Genomic DNA, 24,365 nt, shown 5'->3' on the forward strand with positions numbered 1-24,365 from the left:
ATTAAAGCTTGCATAAACACGGTCACATTAATGGAAAATTATTATTTGACTTACTTCAAATGAAAACAATATCGGATACTTTTTTATAAATCTACTCTATTATGTAGGCATCACATTAAATGATTCCGTATCGATTTTTGCGTCAAATGAAACGAATCTTAAACTTTAATTAAGAAGTATTTATTACTATCAAAACCTTACATTACAATCATGAGTACAGTTCCCACAGCACAGAAGCTCTCGGAAGATAACTTGATGCTACATGTACACTTATAAAAAAACGTCTTCGTTACACTTTGGTGCCGTGACCATGATTTTTACTAAGCGGTTGTTTTTCATTAATCTACGGTTATATTATTTATCTTGTTATCGTTTTTACACATCCCTATGTAACATTCCAAATGTACATTATACCCCTCAAGTGCTCTGACAAAAAAATGCTTACAAAAAGTGATGTAAACCTTGAAAACGAAGCGTACAAAGTCTTAAATCTGATCACTCTAGATCTAGAGGTTAAGTACCTGAGGGACCAAGTATCTTCCGGGGCCCCTGGCCGCACTCGTCCTAATTACTTAGATTACAACTAAATTCAATTTTCATAGCAGAGGACGCCTAAGTGCATTCAGTCATACGTTAGATATCGAAATTAAATAAAAAATAAATTCATCGCCAATTCTTTCGCGCTCAAAATGGCGTTTTGTGTTAGATAGGATACAAAATTCGCAAATATTTGTGACAACATGTTAAACTGGACTTAAGCGTACGGTCTCACTTCAAGCCATCATATAGTCAGTCTAATCTAACTTTGCACCGATTTGAATACAACAAAGTTAGGAGTTGTAATCATAAACATATTATTTTCATAGAAATTACACATTTTTTTGAGATTAGATAGATTAGATTTAATTAATGATGACATTCCACACTTTGTCATTGCAAATGGCATGCAAAGTTAGGTCGGTCCGACTGTAGGTTGTACACTTATGCATCCTCTGTAGCTCACAAGGTATACCCTATCTAATTGACAACGGGCAGCGGCACGAAGTCGGGCTCGTGCTGGGGCGGCGGGTCGGCGCGCACGTGCCGGCTGTAGTCGTACGTGAACAGCTTCACGCTCACGAACCCGCCCGAGCCGCGCTGCCCGCGGTGCACGATGCCCGCTCCGCTCGCGAGCGACGCGCCTGAAACACATGATTACCTATATCTCGTATCGGCTATCTTACTGCCTTAGCTGACCGTACCATCTTCTATAGAAATAGTATTGTACAGAAAAAGGTCAATTTGAAGTCCAAAATTCCAATTATGAAAAATTTATAAAGTAAAATTGTCGGTTAAATGGTAAGAATATCACCTACGACTACTTATTACCTATCTGAAAAATTTCCCTAACTTAGCAGCATATCTGATGTTATGGGTATATACAAATATTAGTCATCGAAAGGGTCTCATTATTTGTGAAGTGATGATAATAAAAAAAAACATGCTTTCACTGAACATTGCGTTCTAAACACATTCGCCTTTCAATCTTTCGCCAGGCTTTCTTAGCTTAAACGTGATGAAAGACAGCTTCTGACACTAGTTTAATGGATAGATAGATTCATTGTGATCTCACCCTTCATGGGCTCGACGGGCTGCACGTCCAGGAACGGCACCGTCGTCTGAGCGGCGTCCGCCTCAAAGTCCGAGTTCACAAACTCGACGTACTGGTCGTGCGTCGAGTCCACTGGCATGGGCGCCGCGCTGCGCGTCGGAACGTCTGGTTTGTACAACTCTAGGCGTTTCCTGGAATTTACATTTTATGCGTTAGGATATGGAGTTCTGTTTTTAGTGTCTTGAAATTTATTCGGTATAGGAACAGTGTAGAGTTTCAAAAGCTTTCTGGAAATTCTCGTTTTAATCGTTAGACCTTTATCAAGCTGAAGTGGATAGATTGATCCTTGTTTTATTGGCAATCATTAGTATCGTCACAGTATGAATTATTATTTTATATTGAAAATGCCTAACGCATTACGCGGGATGGAGTATGTAATGACAGCTAGTCGTGACTATATAAAAATAATTAGTGCTATCATCGTGTTGACGCGGCGAACGATCCAATACATAATTATCATAATTTCAGAAGTGTGATGTGAACATTATGCAAAGGGTAATGTGACCGACCTTGGTTGTTCCGCGCCCTCTGTGTTGTCATTGCTGATCCATTGGCTCCTATCGGGTGCGAGGCGACCAGTGGTGTAGTTGAAAGGTGTTGATCGGATCTCGAAGTGTAGGTGCGCACCGATCATTCGCCACCTGGAATATTTTATATTGATAGTTAGATTTTTGATAGATTTTACTGCTAAGGTAAATAGATAGGCCAGTGAAGATAAGTTAGATAAACGTTCAAAAACTATCTGTATGGCTGCCTAGTGAGTATACTCTCGTATTGCGCCGCGCTTTTCTTACCATTTTCCTGTCCATCCTTATTAATAGAATTGGCATTAATTACAGATTTAATTGTCATTGTCCTTACCTCAAATGAACACCAAACTCCTCACATGGCGTGGTAGTTGAATCTTGCCTCGCCGATGTCATGTCACTATCATCTAATGTCACACTGTTCCAATGTTGTTACTGACCTGACTCCAGTCAACACGTGGCCCTTGGGCGAGTCCAGTTCGTCCAGATCGATCGCTCGCTGCTCGTAGGTCAACGTGTGATAATCCGTCTCAGCCACGCCTACATCCGCGGGGTCGAACTTGACCACCGGCACCCATCCACTGGGAGTTACAGCCCCTCGTTCACCCAGCACGCCCTCGCTGATTTGAAGGTGGAATACTCTGCCGAGCTTCACAATACGCAGTCCTGTTACTACCCTGGAACATTTTAAATACTAATTACAATTGATTCTGCCGGTTCTGCGATCGATTCGATTTCAGCAGGATTTAGATTTGTTCCTAGATAAAATAAAGTTCTAGTAGCTCGTTCTAAAACCAAATGCGACAGTTGTAATATCATTTTAGTCAGTGGTTGAAGATCATAAAATTCAGCTACGAACCTTTTTCAGTATGATTTTACTTATTTAATCAGATGAGTAAGATCAACATGATCTCTTTACTACTAAACCACTTATAAGTATGAATGTATGTTACCCAATAATAATCTTATGTTACCGAACTTAATTTCTAACTTAATTATATCTAAACTAAGACACCCGCACATCTCATGCCATTAGTAAAGAACATTAGACCCAAAGCTGAACCCAAAGCAACAAGGAACTGCCCGAACTAGCGATACACCCTCGGCTGGTGCGCTGGAAGCCGTGTGCTGCCCCAATGGAAAATCTGGCTTCTGTCAGATGGTCCTCATCGTATTCAAGTATTACATAAACTGACTGATTGTTTACTAAACTTGGTTCAATAGTTAGTCGGACCAAGCTAACTCCTCGATCAAGCAACAGAGTGTGGGAGTTCTACCATAAACGTATGACGTTCATAGCACACACTTTGTCACGGCAAAATCTGGGCAGAGTTAGCTTAGATAGACTGTATTACAGTTATACGTGTATCTATTCAAGAAGCACACATCTATCTACACATGATTATTCATGTCTTATAGCGTTTTCTGATGTATGAGCATCTTTCCCGTAGTTAGTTTCGCATTGTCTACTTTTGTAGTTCATGTGTTAAAAAGTGAACTTCACAATGAAATATACTATTGTAAGTTATCTAAATAATGAGAACAATATTTATAACTGAAATGGATCTCGTCAGTAATACTTGAATACTGGCAACCGAAAGCGTCACAGAGCCTCGACTGACTTGTTCTTCTGTAAGTCCGTCACGGCCTCCCTTAAGCTGAAGACGCGCTCGGCCTCCGACGCCGGGTCCTCGCATAGACACATGCAGTACGAGCAGTGCTGGAGGTTCCAGCGCCACCAAGAGTCCACCTTCAAGAAAAATTACAGTTAGAGGCTGTTTACTGACTTGGGACCCCTCCAAATTGAAAACTTTCAACATATAGACTTCAGTGGTCGCTTCTATATTTTCTTCAGGCAATACCGCTGCTGAACTTCGATCGCTAAAGACGGCCCAATCATGCCCCTATTTGACCTGGACAATTGCCACTTGACACTGATAATGCGAACACGGTACTCAACGGCTAAAAGGCGAGAGGCTCAAAAGTTTTTTTAGGATAAGACTACCTATTACTAATTTTATGTTATTAGTACTTGTTACTAATTTTTTTGCTAGAGCCGTATAGGCGTGTTCATTCCTGTAACTTTTGAAAAGTTTTATAAAAATGTTAAATACAAAAAAAACGCTAACTTTCTGGTACGCTTTTGACCGTGAAACGAATTCACAGTATCTGGTGACAAATGAAAATTTAGAAGTTCATGAAGTCTAATACGTTATTTTCGACATAATAATATCTCATAGACGCAGCTATACAAAACTTTCAACATGCGAGCGCAATCACGATTTAGCAACCGAGATCAACTATGGGTGTATAAGATGTGCGGGCGTCCCATCCGGGACTAACTTGTTGTTCTTGACGTCGGACGTGGCGTCGATGAGGCTGAAGTAACGATCCGACTCCTGGGTGTTCTCGTCGCACAGGCACATGCAGTACGAGCAGTGCCAGAACAGCCAGCGCCACCACGAGTCCACCTGGAAGGCTGCGCTGTCAAAACTAGCCTCTAAACCGAAGCATTAAAGTTGCAATTCGCCTGACAATTTCTGGTTAAACTTTGTGCTGAGTTCACGTTTATGGTTCATTTATATTCACGGAGTTATGTACCTGGTTGAGGAAATAGTTTCGCTGTAAATCTAATTAACTGCGTATAATAGTAGCGTTGAATATAACTCTTCAGATTTACTCGACATCGCAGTTTATTTTGTAATCTGTCGACCCCGTTTTACACCCGGGTCAAGTAGATAAGCCAAACAAATAAACTGGTATGACCAACAACGTTTGCTCCAATAACCTTTATTCGCATTTTGCCTACTTGAACAAACATTCGTGCCAATAAGCGAGACGAGACGAATCATTGAGCGTCAATTATTTATAGGCACGTTCAAATATATATTCACACATTTGCACCTTATTACATTGCTAATAAGGCGATAAATGTATAGATATATTTGACCCCTCTAAATCGATCTAACCTTGGTGGTTCCCAGCGTGCACTTGCCGGCTCGGCCGAGGGTCCGCCCGTTTTCGTACTCGATCCACTCGTACCGCCGGTTGCTGTTCCGACCCTGAAAACATAAATCAACGCTCACTGCTGTAGCTGTACCTACGATTCTAGGAATGTTTTAATATACATGAGCCTACTTCTAACGTAATAGTTGTGCAGAAATGCAATTGTTAAGTTACGTAAATATGAAGTCTTATCGTTGTTGTTATGACTCTTAGATGAGTTGTTTTGCAATTCTTTAAAAAATCTTCCTTCGTCATCTATATTGATGAGAACAATGCCAGTATATAGTAGTTCGCTAGATCATAATAAACACATGTACTCGTATATTATGATATAGCCATATAGGTTGACCTAATGCGGCAGTACTAGGTATGATTGGATGCAAGAAGATCGGAAGCATCAAGGAATCGTGACGAATGTCACTTGAAGTTTCTGCAAAGAGGGATCTTGTGACTTACCGCAGGACAGACCCACATATCCGAGTCAATATACTGGCAGTTAAGAATCCTCCCGTTGCACGGCCTCTGCTTCGCGCAGTACAGCTCTTTAAAGCAGCCTTTGCGCTCCGCTAACGAATAGTACGCGCAGTTGTCCCGACACGTTCCGTCAGTGTTCATGTCCACTTCGTTCTCGATGTAGCCCTGGAGTAGGCGAGTTACTTGCGCGAAGGTTTCACCTGGAATATGCGAACATTTGATGAGTTTAGTTGGTATTGGGATTGATTATATATTAATATACCCTTCTTCGTTGCTCGCGGTCTGTTAGTGAAACTCGCGAGATAAATTGGACTTTCAAAATTGCATTTTAAAGTAGAACATCGTGTGGCGTTTTGGAAAGCCTTGAGGATAATTGTGTTTACCTTCTTTGTGCTGGGCAGGGTCACACCGGTAGACCCCTCGTTTGGACATAGCGAGTGCTGCTTTGGCGGCGGCTGCTGTCTTCTCCGTCCGTTCGGCGTAGCGTTGTCGCGTCAGGCTGGCTTCCTCTGTATAGTTACCTGTAACGTTTGTATTTTAATTCGTTAGTTTTGATTTTAGTCACTCAATATGCATCGTAGCCAGAGCCTCGCTTAACCCATTTCGTTTCCCATACTGCACATAATCAGGACAACATAATTCACAATGAGGTAGGTTCAGTGCACTATCCGTCTCGCTTTTCCGCTGCGCGTGCTAGTGATGTCGTTCGCTACTGTCAGAGGACATGTCGCAACACTGCGCGGGAAGCGCCAGGTTCAAGGTTGATGCGTTCTCTACGAGTCACTCCTCAGTTGTATATCGAGTTTACAATGTAGTTGGAATCAACGACGTGATTCTACAAAGTGATAATCGGTTATTACACTTGATGTGCGTATTGGCAGCAGAGGAGCAGAAGGACATATGACCCGGTTCCTGTAATGCTTTAGTCAGAATATCACACGACAGAATTTAAACACGATGGGTTATAACAGCACTTCACTCATGACATTCGCGCGTTCAGTCTTCTCTTCACTCTTAAATTTAGATAGATAGGGAGGGAAAAAGGAGATATCCTATTCCATATATATATATGTATATATCCAGCTCAAATTGTCTTCAGCAGCCTTTATTACCTTTCCCGTAGATCTTGAGCAGGATCCAGGAGAACTGCATCATGGCGTAGCCCTTGATCTCCGTGAGGGCAATGGTGTTGTACATGTCGTAGATGAGCTGGTGCGGCGACATCTGCAGCTCGCACAGGTCCTGGCTCTGTTCCTGTAGATGTGATCTATATTTAGACGGTGAATTTTACGACTTGCATGCGATTTTAGTTAGATTGCGGTATTTGACCGATCGGTTGAATTGGGTACCTCAGTAGCCGGCAAGTAATTAAACTTACATGTGAGTTCTCAGACAGTCTAAGCCTTATATTGCAGGGTTGCTGAACCATCCGTGGAAGAATCTCTAGTGGGGAAGCATTTTTGTCTCTTAATAAAATGTTTCACTATGTAGAAACAGATTTTGACAGTAGAAATTAAAATCTAAACTGCACTATAATTCCGAAATTATGACCGTCTACGTCGTGATTAGTTTATTAACTACTTGGAGAAAATGCTGTGCTATTGCTATGATTGATGCATTTGTGATTCATTCTTATGAACTTTCTACGTGCGCCCCAATTGTTGGATTTAGTTGAATGAACTGTTCCTATTATGGAGGAAGTTATACTTTAGTTAGATATCATTAAGTTTTCAAAGCAGGAAATAAAAAATTGTTTAGCAAAAATATAACTCACAGTTAGCTGTAGGTATCGCATATCTTATGTAAATGTGTCGCGCAATCCGACTGTTTAGCCTGTCGCGTTAGTTTATACAGTAAACGACCGTTTTATAAGGCGTTAGGAGCCATTTTCGGAAAGTTGTCAGTGCGAATATGTAGAAAAGTTCTCAGTAAAGGTTAGTGACATGATTCGTTTGTTTCCGTGTGTAATGCTGTGTTGCTGACGCCTTGATTTGTGTCTGCGTGTTATTTCCACATCTAACAATAATACTAAACAAGGCAGATTATTATTATTAAAACACAATAACGGTTTCTGAAAGTAGGTTTCAATATTTAGGTTTAATTTAAACGGACGTGTTTAATCCACTAAATAAGATACTTTAATGACTAATCAACACAATTTGGAAGTAAGTAAGATTATCCTTTTGCTCAAACCGTGCCTTACACAGCAAGGCAAACTGATCAGCATCATGGTTTCATAAATGACAATTTGTAGAGTGTTATTAGATACCGTGACCACATTTGCAAGTATTTTTCAGCGAAATGTTAATCAGTTTATTGTTCCCCCGTCCTTGGCAAATCCTTTGTCCGTCGAGCGGATCAGAATGACCAACTTGTACAGATTGTGGAAATACAGTATGTAATTGATCAGTCTACACCCTTATTACAAGGTGTTAAGATCTTCTTATGGGCACTTTTCCATTTCTTTCTTTGTACAGTCAGCGTCATATAGTAGGTAGCATCCAAAGTATTCAAATATGTAGTTCGGTACACCAAATAATTTGTATGGCGTATCGAACTACATATTTGAATACTTTGGATGCTACCTACTATACGACGCTGACTGTACCATCGTTTGCACTGTTAACTGATAATTCGTAAACCTTATTGTGAAGACATACGGTCCACCAATGTTCAAGTTAAATGTTAGTACAGACAGTTTAAACAAATGCCGCGCGGGATGATGTTTCTTTGTTCATTACATATATTTATGTAAAGAAATGGCTAGATTTATTTTCCTATGGTGTTTTTCCTATACGCTCACTGGGATGTGTTATTTGTTTTATTACAGAACAATATTATTAAGTATAAGCTGTGGAAGTTATTCGATTATGTTTTTATATTCATAACATAATAATAACATTCTAAGAAGATAATAGAAATAAACATTGAGAGTTGGATACCTACTAATGAGGGTTATCTTGTGATTGATACTTTGATAAGAATGATCTTCTTCAACATGCCTTATAATTTTGACGTATTAAGAAAAATTATGACTTTGCTAGATAAAGCTAACCATTGTGAGGTTTCACCAAGAAAGTCCTCACTGAGCCTAAATGTAATGAAATCCATCGCGTTCTTAATAGAGCAAATTAACTCCATTTACGCTCTCAGACCATCAAGTAGCCACTGGCATTGTACTAGCAATCCCAAGGCTTATTTATCAATGTTTACGAACGATGAGACCAAAATCGCAGCGACAATCGTAAACACAATTGTATAAGTTGGTCGTGTCAGTGGTTTAATGGTTTCAGATTCCGTCGCTAATGTTATTGCTAACGTGAGCTCGGCTTACGTCTTCCTGTGCTGATTATAACAATTATCGAATGGAATTTGCACGTACACTTGTATTTTTAACCGAAAAGGCTTTGTGTTTGTGTCTTGTTTATTGGAGTTTTTGCTTTTGGTGGAAAAATTGTATGATCATCTGATAGGAATTTGAGGCTAACAGTTCCGAACTTTAGAAGTTCCAAAGGAGCTGCTTTGTCCTTAAGTTTTATTAACATTAACACGTTTCTGGAAAAAAATACACGTTTTAGATCCCTGATGCATTTGTACCTGCAAGGTGGACCGGAACATGTCCCCGTGCTCGATAAGCTCGTCCAGCCGCTGGACCGCATCAGCTACTGACAACTTTGGGTCCCGCAGTATCACCTCCGCCAAGTCCAACCACTCTCTGACCGGGGACGGCACCGCTCCCGGCACCGCCTGCCGCTTCACAAACTCCATGAAGTTCTTATAAAGATTGTCGACTACTCCCAGCTTCTCCGTGGCTTTCATCCACGGCCAGGAGTCCACATGCGGCCGCGGCGGCATCGGCACAGCCGAGAATCGATCGTGGAACGACGAGAACGCCTTTGTCACTTCTATATCTGCTCCCAAACCCGCGTTTATCCATTCAGGATTCGTCGCGTTCGTCCATAGCTCCTTCTCAAGCTTGTAGAAATTGTCTCGGATGTGGTCTACAGGGGACAGGTCGCCCAGCGCGAGGGCTACGAGTAACGATAGAGTTAGGAGCCGCATGGTCGACCGTCGCCGTCGAGAGACCGGCGAGCACTGGCGAGGGGACCGCGCGACCGAGTGGGGACCGCCGGTAGGGACGAGACGTTTACTTATCGACTTTATATACCAGTTTCAATTAAATGCACGTGCGAATTTACAAACAAGTAAAACAGCCAGCTGTGTTGAAACGTCAGAATCGGACCTTGATACGTTAATTGTGGCAACATAATATTTTATTGCATATTTAAGTTTAAGAGTAAACTCAGTCATGTTTTTTATCGGGCTTTTAGAGTACAGTCAGCCATACTTGCAAATAGTATTTACTGGTATCTATGTAGGGCTTGCATTCCGGAATTCCGGAATTTCGAAATTCCGGAATCTCGGACAATTTTTCCGATATTACAATTCCGGAATTGATACCACTCAATATCGAAAATTCCGGAATTGGATTTAAGTACTTTTTGTAGGTTTTAATACGTTTGTTATTAAAATTTGTTAAGAAACTACACTGTACGGGTGTTTCTTGTAGTTATTAAGTGCTTCTTAGTCATTCAGTGAACTATAGTATAGGTATATTTTACTTTTCCGTTTGCTAAAGCAGTGGGACAATATGGGCTCATAATAAAAAAATAAAAATACAATAAGGCAGAGCGATTTACTTGCTTATAATAGTCAGAATAATCTGAATCTTACATAAGCGAATTTGTAGAATTGAAATTTAAATATATTTGGACTTTTTATCTTGAATTCAGAGAGAGAGAGGTTTTCTCTATTAACGATTTCGAATCCTGTAGAAGCACATAATATGTGATATTCTGAATCATAATTAGGAACTAGGAAGGAAAAAGCCAAACTTAGACCTTCAACTTCTTAAACAACACCACTACCTACTTGGTTAGGAAGAGTAGGAAGCTATTACATTTAACTATTTTATAAAATTATGCATCGAAAGGTTTGCTAGCATCAAAAAGAATAGATAGTATAGAGGGGTCCTGTCATTGTAAATTTTGTAGTCACAGTAAATTTACTGCCATCTATCGACACACGACTAAAACTCAAAATGAAAACGTATAAAGTTATCAAAAAACGTATATATATGGATAAATTATTTGATTATTTTTATATCATTTTGATCCATGTTCATTCACTGATATCTATGTGTTAAAATTGTTAAATATGAAACGGTGTCGTCACGCCATCTAGCCGAGGATAGGCTAAAGGTCTGTGCGGCATCTATTCGAGAATGACTTTTACTTGAATTCTGAGGCACGTTTTTTTCCTTAGACTTTATTCGTCTTATACGAAGTTACATATGTCTTTGCTAGCATCTATAGTTTCCCCAAATAAATACCCCGTATCATAGAAGTGAATAAAAGTAACCATTTTAATAAGGTGGGAAAATAAAACGTACTTTAATAAACGTAAAGTATCAGAATTTCACATTTTTTGTTGTTTTTTACTAAAAAATCTAATTAAAATATGATAAACCCTAATTCCGGAACCAGTTCCGGAATCCCGGAATTGGAATCCAATATCGAAAATCAGTTCCGGAATTGGAAACCATCCGATATTGCAAGCCCTATCTATGACTTATCTAAGTCGGTAATAGTCTTGTTGAATGGAATAATGGCATTTATTTAATGACTACTAGTAGATTTTATATTAAATACCTAAATGTATATTTGCTTGAACGGCTGAGTGTCATTTTTTTACTCTGCATAATAGGGTGGAATTCCACCTGTCCAATTTCTTTGTCCTGTGAATTGCCTCTCACTCTCTCATTAAGCAAGATGTGAGATGCAAAATACACATTGGACCAAGATATTGGACAGATGGAACACGCCCTTAGCCACGAGGGTGCTTTTAGATACACTTAGAATTTTACGAATTAAATTACAAAAAATACATAATTATTATTTATTAGATAGGTAGGTAATTATGTAAATGTGAATTTTAACGAATGCCTATGCAGAATTAGGTACCGAAGAACAAAAATTACAACAATGTGGTGTTAGCTTGTTATATTAAAACACGACTACCTCAAACATGCGATCGATTACAAAATTTCTATATCAGCTTCACCCGTCCGTATCGACATCAACATCGACACGCTCGACACAACACCACTGGCCCGCATAATGCTGTTAACGCACCAATCACAGCTTGCACCCTCCTTGATATTTATCACAATAACAATACAGCTTTTATTGCAATGCACCGATTACATCTACAAAGCGGACGCCGGCCTACTGCTCATATATTCCCAAACGCTATTGAGTCAAACGCTCAGGTCAACCAGGGAAGCTATGAGTTTTGGCTTGGTAATAACTCTGTATGATATGAGAATGCATTTATAATGGTTCTCCTGTGACTTGCACTCGGGGAGCGATTGCAATAGCACCCGTATTATGTGCTTCATTATTTCACGTACACTCGACATAATGCGGCTATCTATATTCTTATGCAGTTTTAATAAAGATGGGTTTCGTTTGTAGTAGATGTATGTAGATGTTTGTAATATAAACGAACTCGTCAGCTGACGGCGGACACGCTCCCGCGCAATATGTCGTGATATTTAGGTATTATTGTTTTTGTTTAATTGAACTTCTGGGAACAGCGAATGGGCAAATAATTTTTTTAATTGTTCTTGACCCTGCTTTTTAACCTGAGATATAACTAGCTTCTGCCTGCGACTTCGGTTGTACCTATATAATCAGCAATTCCATTGTAAATTTCATCCCCCCTTCCTCCTCAAGGGTTGATGGGTCCAATGATTTCCAAAATAGCAAACGCAGAACGCAGGGACTTGTCTTAACCCAGACCCAGACGGTGGGTGGGCATTATGGCTATTATTTAAAGAATCCCTCTATCCAATTCATTTAATCAATTTGCTTCAAGGGTTTTCCAGGGATCCCTAAAAAATAGGCTGAATATTGAATTGAAATGAATCCCTAACCCCATTTCAGTTTTGATGCTTTTTATATTCTGTTCTTGTGTTAAAGTTATTTTTGTTGTGACATTTTTTCTGAATGCTAAAGTCACACATGTCGAACATCTGTTCAAATAATCCTTTTGGTATCAATGTGCTTAACTCAACGTAAAATGTACCGTTGCAAACTACAATTTATATTTATAATAACATTTGAAACGCCTATAAAATAATGCAGACGGTGACCTATGAAAATTCCCATGAGGTCAATGTGGAAAAGACCGTCTACAAGCTCTTTCGTCGCTTTTCTCTCTTGCGTTATGTACTCCACTTACGGAAGGTCGGTGGAGCAGAAGGAGCGAAGCTGTTCTTTTCTGACTGTGTCTGAGCGAAGTACCAACAGCAACACTCCTAACTGTACATCGGTGGACCTTATTACTAAAGACATAAGGTCCACCGATGTACAGTTAACAGTGTGGGCGATGGTACCTTTACAAATACGAAAGTTCTGATGTACCTTAGTGCCCTATGACGGTCTTCCCAGCAATACATTTTATGTGCCGGTCTTCCCCACATTGACCTTTCAGTAAAATTTAGCAAACGTTTTAACGGTGCCGTGGTGGTGCAACCAAGTCATAATAGAGAACTTGCACCAGGGTTCATACTCTGTACAAAGTATGGTCTGTGCATTCTATGCCAATTGTATCACAACTGCACCAATTGCACTTAGGAATGTGGGCCACATGCATGTTCGTAATTAACACGTGGGTATTCAGGACCGGTGAAAATCGTCCCGTTTCCACGTTTAGCCATTATTATAATCATCTTTATTAACTTTACGTGGCTAACCGATACACCATCAATGGCAATGCTGGCTGACTGTTCTTAGGCCTTATTGCAAAGAGGTAAGGTCTATTAATGGGGAATAATGAACATGTGTTGTTATTAGAATACTGTATACGTGCGGATGGTGACTTCGGTCCGTTGATATCACTTATCAAGCTTCCTGGAATTAAGCGTGTTGTTTCCTAGTTTACCGACTACGGTAAAATGAAAGGTTGTATAATAGGTGCATGTGGTTTTTTTATGCGACACAAGCAACATCACAGGAGCCACTTAAGCGTTGCCGACCCTTGAGAACCCTATAAATACCCGCTTCTTGTAGAATGTTTTGGGCTCGATTGTCCCGTCAAAACTACGATTCGTTATTATAGACCGATATTTTTCAAAGTAGTAGATTCTAAATATGTACTTTAAAAAAAATGCACCCTCTGGCTATTTTGTCAGAAGTTTTACGTGTTGTTCCATGCAAGTTCGATTAACTTCACAAAAATTACACTTAGCCTGCTCATAAAAAAAATCCTTTAAATTAGCATCTCTAAATTTTTTTTTCGGTGCCAGTACCACGAATTTCAACACTCATTATGCTCTCTCTCAGTGACTAACGTAATTTTTTCGAGCACTTTTTGTGAAGACTAGGTTTTTGTAGGCAAGGCATGCTTGTATTGTATAAAAAAAGTTTAGCCTTCATATGAGTCGGTATCTGGCAACTAGGAGCAATTATACACAGGAAAGGTTTCAGCTTTTATGCCTGTGCGTTGCACGTCATTAGCTAGCGATTAAATAATGTACCAATATATACTAGCTTTATTAAACATCAAACAGAAAAGATCATGATTAGGCCGTTTCCTACAGGAAGGAAATGATTTAAGAATAAAAAGATTGGCATCGATTCAAAAGACTTCCACTTTTTACCATCAGAAATGCGACATACTTTTCTGTTAAAGATAATAGGTTCACTGAACAAATTCCTCGATTGGACGGAGTTCGGTCATCGGGGCTTCAATTACTTATTTTTGTTTCTTTATTATTTATATTTTTTTCTAAATAAAGATTTATTTATTATTCTACAAAAGTTCCTATTAGTCCCGTAATAACACCTAACATTAGGTGTTTGTCGCCTACTAAGGACGCCTCTCTCAAATTTGCACTCTGATAACACAGATAGCGTACAGACGGACACCTATTTTGCTCATTTCCGTCGTAACCATTGAATTCGGAGAATCATACCCGCTGAGGTACACAATGTCCACTAATATGGCCTTCACACGCAAAATATACAATACAATGCGTGGACTTGACTGGTTGTTAGTCACAGACTTTAAGACAGTAGAGTACAGAGTTCAGGGCCTGATAGGTATTGACAACAGCACTTAACCATTCGATCTCCAAAGACGTCAACTGACGCGCCGCGCGCGGCTACAGCCCCATATCAACCTTTGTGCATTCCGACTAGGTTCACAATAACGCGCCGCCCGCCCGCGACACGCGTTCAAAGGGTTAAATGACCATTCGTAGATTATCTCTTTACAATAAGCTTTACGATTGTTGTTAATTAAGTGTGTAAACGATGGTACGCACATTGTTAATTTTGGCAAATTAAAACAATAGAACAGTCAGTCGACATTTAAGTGTAAGTACTTAAGTAATTTTTAACAGTTTTGAATGATTCACGGTTAGTTTCTCTAGACTTATATCGACCGGGATATGAACCGTGATTACCTTTTGTATTGTTTTCGAGCACACTCGATATAAGTCTAGTTAGTAATTTTTGGTGTCAATAAGAACGAATTTTAATCGACTAACCGTTATCACTATCAGCGTCAGTGCGTTACACCCTGGCTTCCGCTACATGTCGCGCATTCAATCTGTCATTGGCAACTAACTGTACTCTTGTACAGAGTTATAATATTGACAGGTCACGGCCATTGAATGGTCAGCATATGATTCACGCGAGCAGTCAATATTGGATCCATTTCAAGACGTTGGCGTGATATTTCAATGGTATCAAGGAATTCATTGAAATATTTTAAATGAGACTCACTTCGAGCAACACCGGCTTCCGACACATCGGAAGGGAGGGGCCCAAGCGATATCTCACCGTACAAATCTTTCTGCCATTTTTCGCGGGGGGAAAGGTGCACACAGTCGCACTTCTCACACACTTACATACAAAATCCAATCTGTAATGACGACACAAATACATAGAAAATGACACACGTCAAAGACAAATCTTGCAAACCTCGATCTGTTTTTGTGTACGGACGAGTGACAAGTGTCACAACACGCACACTAACACATTTTCGTTGAAGTATGTTATTGTATTCTGAGAGATGAGAAGTCGGATTTGTCGCTCGACCGATCCGCAATTTGTACTGAGCGAGCAAAATCGATAAATCCAACAATTACATGAGACTAAAATATAATAATTGTGTTTGAATGTAATTAAACGTATGATATGTAAAAAAAATATTACATGTGAAGTGTAACACTTTCTTTTTGTAAATTTGATGTCCCCGACCTCTTTTTATAACAAAAAACCGAGCAAACAGGCATTTTTGTGCAGCAGTGTTCACGCGCGCGTCTGGACTCGGTCTAGTGAAAAATCCAAGTGCAACTAGTTTTATTACCCGCGCTAGATTAGATTGACGCGCTAATCTTGTACCTCGGCAGAGGGGAAATAGTGCGAATGCCGCCTCCCTTCCGTGTTGCTCGAAGGAGACTCATGTCTGTTACATTTTCACTTCTGAACGTATTTTGATGAGTAATAAACTTTAGCTCAAGGAATATGCATAGCTAGAGGGTAGGTACTTCATATTGTGAAATGTACTGCCAAAACTGCCGATACAACTCCCATTTAGAAAAGACTCCAGCGCTTAAATAACTACTATAACTAGTATTGACGACAATCATGATCCCTTATGCATTCTCAGTAGCAACAGTGTCGGACTACATCTAATGGGGAAACTGTAGGTACGACGTTGTTTGTTGAAAGCGATGAGTATTGACACGGGTGACTCATTGGCTTGGACATCAAGTTTACCTTTCCTAAACTCTGCTACGAGTAGTCACAAGTAGGAGTTCTGTCAAATCAATCAAATGTCAGATGTAAATAAAAACCGGCCAAGTGCGAGTCGGACTTGTGCACGAAGGGTTCCGTACCATTACTCAAAAAAACGGTCACCCATCCAAGTACTGACCCCGCCCGACGTTGCTTAACTTCGGTCAAAAATAACGTTTGTTGTATGGGAGCCCCACTTAGATCTTTATTTTATTCTGTTTTTAGTATTTGTTGTTATAGCGGCAACAGAAATACATCATCTGTGAAAATTTCAGCGGTGTAGCTATCACAGATCACGAGATACAGCCTGGTGACAGACGGACGGACGGACGGACAGCGGAGTCTTAGTAATAGGCTCCCGTTTTACCATTTGGGTACGGAACCCTAAAAACGGCAAAAGAATCACGTTTGTTGTATGGGAGCCCCACTTAAATATTGATTATTATGTTTTTAATATTTGTTAATGCTATAGCGGGTTGCCGCTATAGCAAAAAAGAAATATGAAGAAATATGTACATCTTCTTCTTCCTTGCGTTGTCCCGGCATTTTGCCACGGCTCATGGGAGCCTGGGGTCCGCTTGACAACTAATCCCATGATTTGACGTAGGCACTGGTTTTTACGAAAGCGACTGCCATCTGACCTTCCAACCCAGAGGGGAAACTAGGCCTTATTGGGATTAGTCCGGTTTCCACACGATGTTTTCCTTCACCGAAAAGAAACTGGTAAATGGGCCATTCCATCTGAAATCGACAAATTTGGAATAAAAACTGTGGCGCATGATTTTTGATTTAATTAAAAAAAATTGAGGATTTAAAATAGGTACTAGAAGTGTTACACCACCACCGTTTATTTTTTTTTATTTTTAATTTCCGAGCAGTGCCCATTCGGTTTACTAACGAATGGGCCAAAAACGATTCCCAAAGTATCACATCCCAAACTATGTTTCCCAAATTATCATTTCCCAAAAAAATGTTTGGCAAAACAACTTATCGCAATTATTCAGTTAGCAATAGTCTTTTTTGGCAAGTTATTGTTTAGCAAATAATTACTTGGACAAGTTTCATTTTACCAAGTATTATTTAGTCAAATGTATCATTATATCATTAAGCATAACTTACATGTCCCAAAATATTGCATGGCGTTAATACGAGAAAAAACCGGGCAAGTGCGAGTCGGACTCGCGCACGAAGGGTTCCGTACCATAATGCAAAAAAAAAACGGTCACCCATCCAAGTACTGACCACTCCCGACGTTGCTTAACTTTGGTCAAAAATCACGTTTGTTGTATGGGAGCCCCATTTAAATCTTTATTTTATTCTGTTTTTAGTATTTGTTGTTATAGCGGCAACAGAAATACATCATCTGTGAAAATTTCAACTGTTTAGCTATCACGGTTCGTGAGATACAGCCTGGTGACAGACGGACGGACGGACGGACAGCGAAGTCTTAGTAATAGGGTCCCGTTTTACCCTTTGGGTACGGAACCCTAAAAAGGTGTCCCCAAAATTTCATACAAATGCACCAAAAACTTGGGGATATTTTTTCTCAGTGAGAATGGAGAAAGCTACTGATTCTGAGTAGAAATATTATATAAATTCAAAATTCTAACAGAACAAAATTAGGTTCAAATTTAAATAGAGATGCCGGTCAGACTGTACCAAAGGGGGGCCGTTTCTGGGACTTAGATTTTTTTTGAGAATATGAAAAAAACAGGGGTTTTAAAAACAGAATAATTTACAAGATTTTGATGAAATAATCACTTTTTTCTTAATAAACTATCTAAAATTGCCGAGTTAGACGCGACCAAAGATTGATGTTTTTAAAGGGAGCTGGGACTTGTAAAAATGTATTATTATAAAAAAGTCGGTTCTGGCGCTTCGCCGGCAGACGCCGCGGCACGCTCGCTTCGCTCGCTCGGCTCGCGCGCTGTAAGGCCGCAGTTGTACCTAACACTCCTCCTCGCTTCCCTCGTCGTCGTACCTGCCTTAAAAGAGTGTTATGTAAAACTCTCGATCTCCGCCATTTTCAATTTTAGAAAAAAGGATTCCAAGTAAAAGTAGCCTATTTTGACGTGTTCTATACGTTACAATCATTTAAAATATAAAATGTCATAATGACACCACTCTCGATGAAAAATTTCCAAGTCCCAGCTCCTTTTAAAAACTTCAATCTTTGGAGGCGTCTAACTCGGCCATTTTTTATTTTAGAGAAAAGTTTTTTCAATAAAAGGTGCTTATTTTGACGTGATCTACACATTAAATCATTAGCTGCTAACCTCATACAATAATTGTATTCATATAATGACAAATTATACTTTAGAAAGTCTTCTATTTATGGCAACTTTTGAAAGAAAAACATTAAATATAAGTCAAATAGTTAGCAGTTAAAAAAAAATCATATTTCCCAAATGAGTGAAAGTAACAGAATAATACTAAGTGTTTGTAATTAACGAGGAAATAGACTATATTTTCAGAATATTTCAGATTTTTATTTTTTCCGCCACATGGGTTTTTAAGGGTCAAAGTTGACCATTTTTCGAAATTCTCAATTTTCACAACTACTTTTCTAATTGAAGATATTATTCTGTGATGCTGAAATTTATTTACCAGCTTAAGAAGGGCAAGGACATTATATTTTAGAAAAAAGTAACTCTTGATGTGCAATAGGGTAGCCATAGAAAATGTTTGAAAATCGTAAAAATGGACCGAAAGCGTGAACATTTTAGATGGCCACCATTTTGTTTGTAGTTAGTTTAGCTAACTTTTGTTATACAATATTAAATCCCCATTTCATACCTAATCAAATAAAGAAAGAATTATTTGGTTACCTATTCTACATCAAAAGTTAGAGCACATTATGTACACGCAGGAATTTGACCCGATTTTTTTATTCGAATGGGCACTACTCTAAATTTAAAAGATAAAAAAAATAAAATGGTGGTGGCTTATGTTTTCGGACACCATAACGATAGTTGTCAATTTTTTTTATTCATATTAAAAATCACACGGCGCACCCTATTTGTCGATTTCAGATGGAATGGCCCAAATATCAAACGATATTTCGTACATAAGTTCCGAAAAACTCATTGTTACGAGCCGGGGTTTGAACCCGCGACCTCCGGATTGAAAGTCGCACGCTCTTACCGCTAGGCCACCAGCGCTCCTGATAGATTTCGGCAACAGAAATACATCATCGGTGAAAATTTCAACGGTATCACGGTTCATGGGATACGGCCTGGTGACAGACAGACGGACAGCGGAGTCTTAGTAATAGGGTCCCGTTTTTACCCTTTGGGTACGGATATCTAAAAAGTTACCTGAGTTTTATTACATATTTAACTTTAAATGTAAATTTATTTTCTGATTATCTTTAGTTTAAGGGTCTCCAATCTTTTTGACCCAAGCCAGAGGTGTTCTGATTTCTGGCATTTCTGCCGAGAGCCGGGTTATATGGATTTTTGCTTTCCCGCTCGCTGGCCAAAAGTTTCACGGGCCGTAGTTTATTCGGATCAATACCAGTTTATCAGTTTATTTATTGCATCCATGGTTACATTTGGTGTTACATGGTAAAAGTAAGTTTCACATGGGCCCTGGTAGGGCACAGCAATAGTCTTAAATCTAAAATAATTATGCTAGGTACTAGACAGTGTTCATGAAATAATAATACATTTCTTAACAGGGGGCCTAGCTAAGATGCCAATCATTTGCGCCATAGTGACCGATACGCCTCTCTCTCTCTATCGCACTAATATGGAAGAGTGATTTCGTTCGCAACGGCGCAAACGATTGTCAGGCCCCCAGGTTTTCAAAAACGCCTGACCGGTTTGTACAGCCTGCCAAGGTTTTGAAAATGAGTATAGAATTATGAAAGTGATTGTGACTTCCAATCTCATATTGGCTATACTGCTATAGAGCCCGATTGAGCGTCGCAGGCGCAGCATCCAACCAATAAAGCAAGTTGTTTGACCCGTGACTCATGCGCACGCACAGTTACACGCATTGACTCATTGATCCCGTTCGCGCTCAAGCCTGCTAATGTCACCTTACAGTGTAAAAACAAAGACATTTTAAACATACTCCTTTGGACAAAGAGTCTAAATTTACGTGAAGATTACGATTTACGATTTTTTAAGGAAGTCACCTTTGTCACCTATCAACACAAACAAGGAAATTTAAACCATATTCCGTTTAGCTAAGAGTACAAAATAAATCGTAGTGAAGGGGCGTTTTTAAGGAAGTATAATTTTGAATGTGTTAATTGCAAAACACTCTGTGATAGCGGGGAAGGGAAATAGGGTAATGATGATAACTCTCTTGTCATTGTTAAAATTCTTGAAATATCCTTTAGAGCGTTTAACTGCATATTTTCAGTAAACCTTATGTATGTGTAAGGGGTCATCCATTAATTACGTCACACGAATTTCTAGGTTTTTTTACCCCTCCCCCCCTCCTTGTCACACTTGGTCACATTTGGCAAACCCCTCCCCCCTGGTGTGACGTCACATTTCTTCAACGAAATCGGCAAATATTTATTTAATATTTTATCAAAATATTTTTGACAAAAGAAATATTAGTAATTTTATAACCCAAAACTGATTAAGAAATAAAATTAAACGAATAAAAACGGTTATCGTTTCAAAAACTTGTTATTTAACTGTATAGCGAATAAAATAATTTAAATACATTTTCGGTTAATGATGAAGTTAAAGTGACGTCACAAAGTTTATGACTCCCCCCTCCCCCTTGTCACAACATGTCACATTTTCTTGACCCCCTCCCTCCCCCTAAACGTGTGATGCAATTAATGGATGACCCCTAACGGTAAAATTGAGATATCAGTAATGTGTACCAGATAAGTTTGTAACATAAAATCATAGTCCTTTTAGCTTTATTGCTTATAAATATAGAACAGAAACGGTTTTCGACCATTAGTTCCGTAATAAATATTACTATCCTGTGGATATAAAAATCTTAAAGCACATGTTTAAGAAAGTTTTTATGTTTGGGCTGTGTCACTAACACCAGTAACACCCTCAGCTCAACTTGTGAGGTTATAAGAGAGTATTAAAACTTTATACCTAACTGCCCGATTCGAACTTTAAGATACGTCAATTAATAGATCTAGAAACGATATAGATTAGATGTGTCAGTGTCAAAATTGAAAATTTTTGTTTGAAGAAACGTCACATTGGACACTGACATATCTAATCCATATCGTTTCTAGATCTATTAATTGACGTATCTTAAAGTTCGAATTGGGCCGTAACTTCAAGAAAAGAGCATACTTCCATCTTAAGGGCCGACTACGCACTTACGACCCCTCTGGTGTTGCGGGTGTCAGGGGCGACGGTAATCACTGCGATACGTCTGCACGTTTGCCTCCCATATCATAAAAATATCCCAATCTTCCCAGTTTGATATTGACTTGATACAACTCGCAGTGCACTTCGCTCGTTCATATATTGGTGCGTGAAATGCACTGCGTGTAATATCAAATCAAGTTGTGATTGTTTAAGTTCGAATGGTACTCAAGGTCTTGAACAAGTTTTGGTTTCGTTTGCGACATTTTCTTATGTAATCTGGTGTCGTGTCGGTGCAGCCAACCGCCGCAGTGAGAGTACTTAAATACTAAGTATCCGGTTAAATTGTTCATGCCATTTCAAAGATATTCCTTTCCAACGTATATTTCCTGTTATAACCCGAATGCACCGCGGGTAATAAAGTTTGTTTTAGATAAAATCGTGTAACAAACAAAGACCGTTTGTAATGTTTAGAAGAATGACATAGTATTATGATAACTTGATAGTCTTGATACGTTGCACGTTGTAAGCAAAAAGGGCATTGTGTATTTATTTCCAAGAACCCTGACAGTTATAAAATGAGCATTGTGAGCCTACAGTGTATGAGTGTAGGCAAATCCCTCTCACAATTATTCAACTCCGTAATAAATTAATGTGTCTTTAGTTAATTGCACCACAATTGCACTAATAGAATATCAGCATATCAAATTCTTGAATGAACATGCTATTTTTAGACTTCATTCTACTTATGTGAGGTTTAGGTGACACAGTGACAATCAATATGAAAGTCGCTAGAAACCTCATACTATTGTCACTGTGACAAAGTACAAAATAGGTAGGAAATTACCCAGTTACCCACTTGCATTGCTCTCGAGTGCAAAGGAATGCAAGTAAAACTCTGCATTGTCTTCGCAGAGATTTTGTTTGTTTACTCTACAATTGGAAGTTTGTCGCGCGCCATCCGGCGTCGCACCACAATGCGAGGAATGTCGTGTTTTTACCGAAAACAACATATTGGTAAAAACTTTGCTACTTATATATATAATATAGAAAGACATTAAATAAATAAAGGGTAGACCTCGGCGGACTTTCTCTGATCAGATCGGACAAATCCTGAAGAAAGGCCAGGTCAAGAGCACCCTAAACCGGCGAGCGTGTATGAGGAATGTTATGAAAGAGAAGGAAGCGAAAGAGGTATGTCAGGATCGTAGCAAGTGGAAATCCGTGGTCTCTGCCTACCCCTCCGGGAAATAGGCGTGATTATATGTATGTATGTATGTATTAAAGAAATTACATTGATATGGACATTATGCATAACGGTTCCTGTAAAATATCATGACATGTAAATTAATAATAACTATTTACCTACCATCCGATCGCTATGTCAACGCGGGCAGTTTATGTAAACTCAGTTGCCGTTAATTTGAATTTATTATACGTTATCATTATCACTGTCACCGACCTACCGGTTTCTATTGTCTCCTATCTATTTCACCACTTATTTTAACGCTATTTTAAACGACGCCTTGATTACGAATTTACGAACCTATAGGGCCTTAGGGGCCTAGCCAAACGACAATTGTTGATAGAAAACGCCAAACTAAACTTAATAAGTATGGTCATGATCACGTCACTTTTTGTAGCATCTATCATCCCGATACATTTTTGCTTTTCGATTGTCGTTTTTACTATTACGATTGTCATCTTAACACAGTCTCTTATTTAGCTTATACTACTTTTACCAGTTTATTGTATCGACAATATTTTAATGACAAACCTGTATATCATCCAAGACGAGCTGCATGATCCCCCGGCCGAGCAGATGCGTATGCGGCGGCACGACCAGCGAATGCACTCGCTCCAGCAACCCCGGCAGCGCTCCGGGGTCGTGCGACACGCACCACTCCGCGAAGTCCTGCAGCGTACTCGGCTCCAACTCCTGTTGAATGCTCACGTATTCCCTCATCTGTCTATTAGCTGATGATACCCTACTTAAAAGATCCGCCATCTCGTGCAAGCGGAGTTCTAATCGCGCCCCTCTGCCACCGTTCTTAGCTAACAGCTCAGCGACAGCAGCCGTCTTCTCCACCCCCAATTCTAACCTCTGTATCGCGCGCGAAACCTGAGCTAACTTCGATAAAATAACCCTCTCTTTTCTCTTAATTATCGGCAACTCGACACCACCTGACGCGTTAAAGGACTTCCCGACTATATCCCATGAGTTTATCACTTCTTCGCCGATTTCTTTTCCTAATCGTATGACGTCCAGCGCGTCGTCTATGAGTGCGGCGCACGCGCCGAGCGCGAGCAGCGCTATAAGCGTGCGCGAGAGTGTGGCCATAGCGGAGGACGCGAGCGCACTGGCCCGAGACGAATGACGATCGAGGCCGTGGGGTGGCCAACGCAAAATCAACTAAAATACCATTATTACTTTTCTATCTTTTGCTAGTGGAGCTCCATGAATGAACATTGTGATTCCGTAAAACGATGCAATACACTTGTGGCACTCGTGCGCAAACAGCAAAATACAATTATC

General features: G+C 39.6%; 2 protein-coding genes across 4 annotated transcripts in view; one reads left to right on the forward strand and one right to left on the reverse strand.

Annotated features, from left to right (window-relative positions):
• Positions 1 to 24,365, forward strand: part of LOC134796476 (E3 ubiquitin-protein ligase Ubr3) — a 124,025-nt gene that overhangs the window by 60,637 nt on the left and 39,023 nt on the right. The window lies entirely within an intron of this gene.
• On the reverse strand, positions 159 to 24,190 carry LOC134796349 (uncharacterized). Of its 3 annotated transcripts, none has more exons than XM_063768504.1 (10): positions 23,607 to 24,190; positions 6,771 to 6,912; positions 6,042 to 6,179; positions 5,641 to 5,858; positions 5,148 to 5,240; positions 3,801 to 3,928; positions 2,619 to 2,855; positions 2,161 to 2,292; positions 1,613 to 1,782; positions 159 to 1,181 (listed from the first exon to the last, which is right to left on the reverse strand). In XM_063768504.1, the coding sequence occupies exons 1-10, from the start codon at positions 24,168 to 24,170 to the stop codon at positions 1,018 to 1,020; spliced, it is 1,986 nt and encodes a 661-aa protein (XP_063624574.1). In that variant the 5' UTR covers positions 24,171 to 24,190; the 3' UTR covers positions 159 to 1,017. The 3 variants fall into 3 exon arrangements, with proteins under 3 accessions (XP_063624574.1, XP_063624573.1, XP_063624575.1); XM_063768503.1 differs by lacking the exon at positions 3,801 to 3,928 and adding an exon at positions 4,522 to 4,649 and having other exon boundaries at positions 23,607 to 24,189; XM_063768505.1 differs by lacking the exons at positions 3,801 to 3,928; positions 23,607 to 24,190 and adding exons at positions 4,522 to 4,649; positions 9,256 to 9,776.

Source organism: Cydia splendana, chromosome 13, assembly GCF_910591565.1.
Source record: "Cydia splendana chromosome 13, ilCydSple1.2, whole genome shotgun sequence".
NCBI classification, from domain to species: Eukaryota; Metazoa; Arthropoda; class Insecta; order Lepidoptera; family Tortricidae; genus Cydia; species Cydia splendana.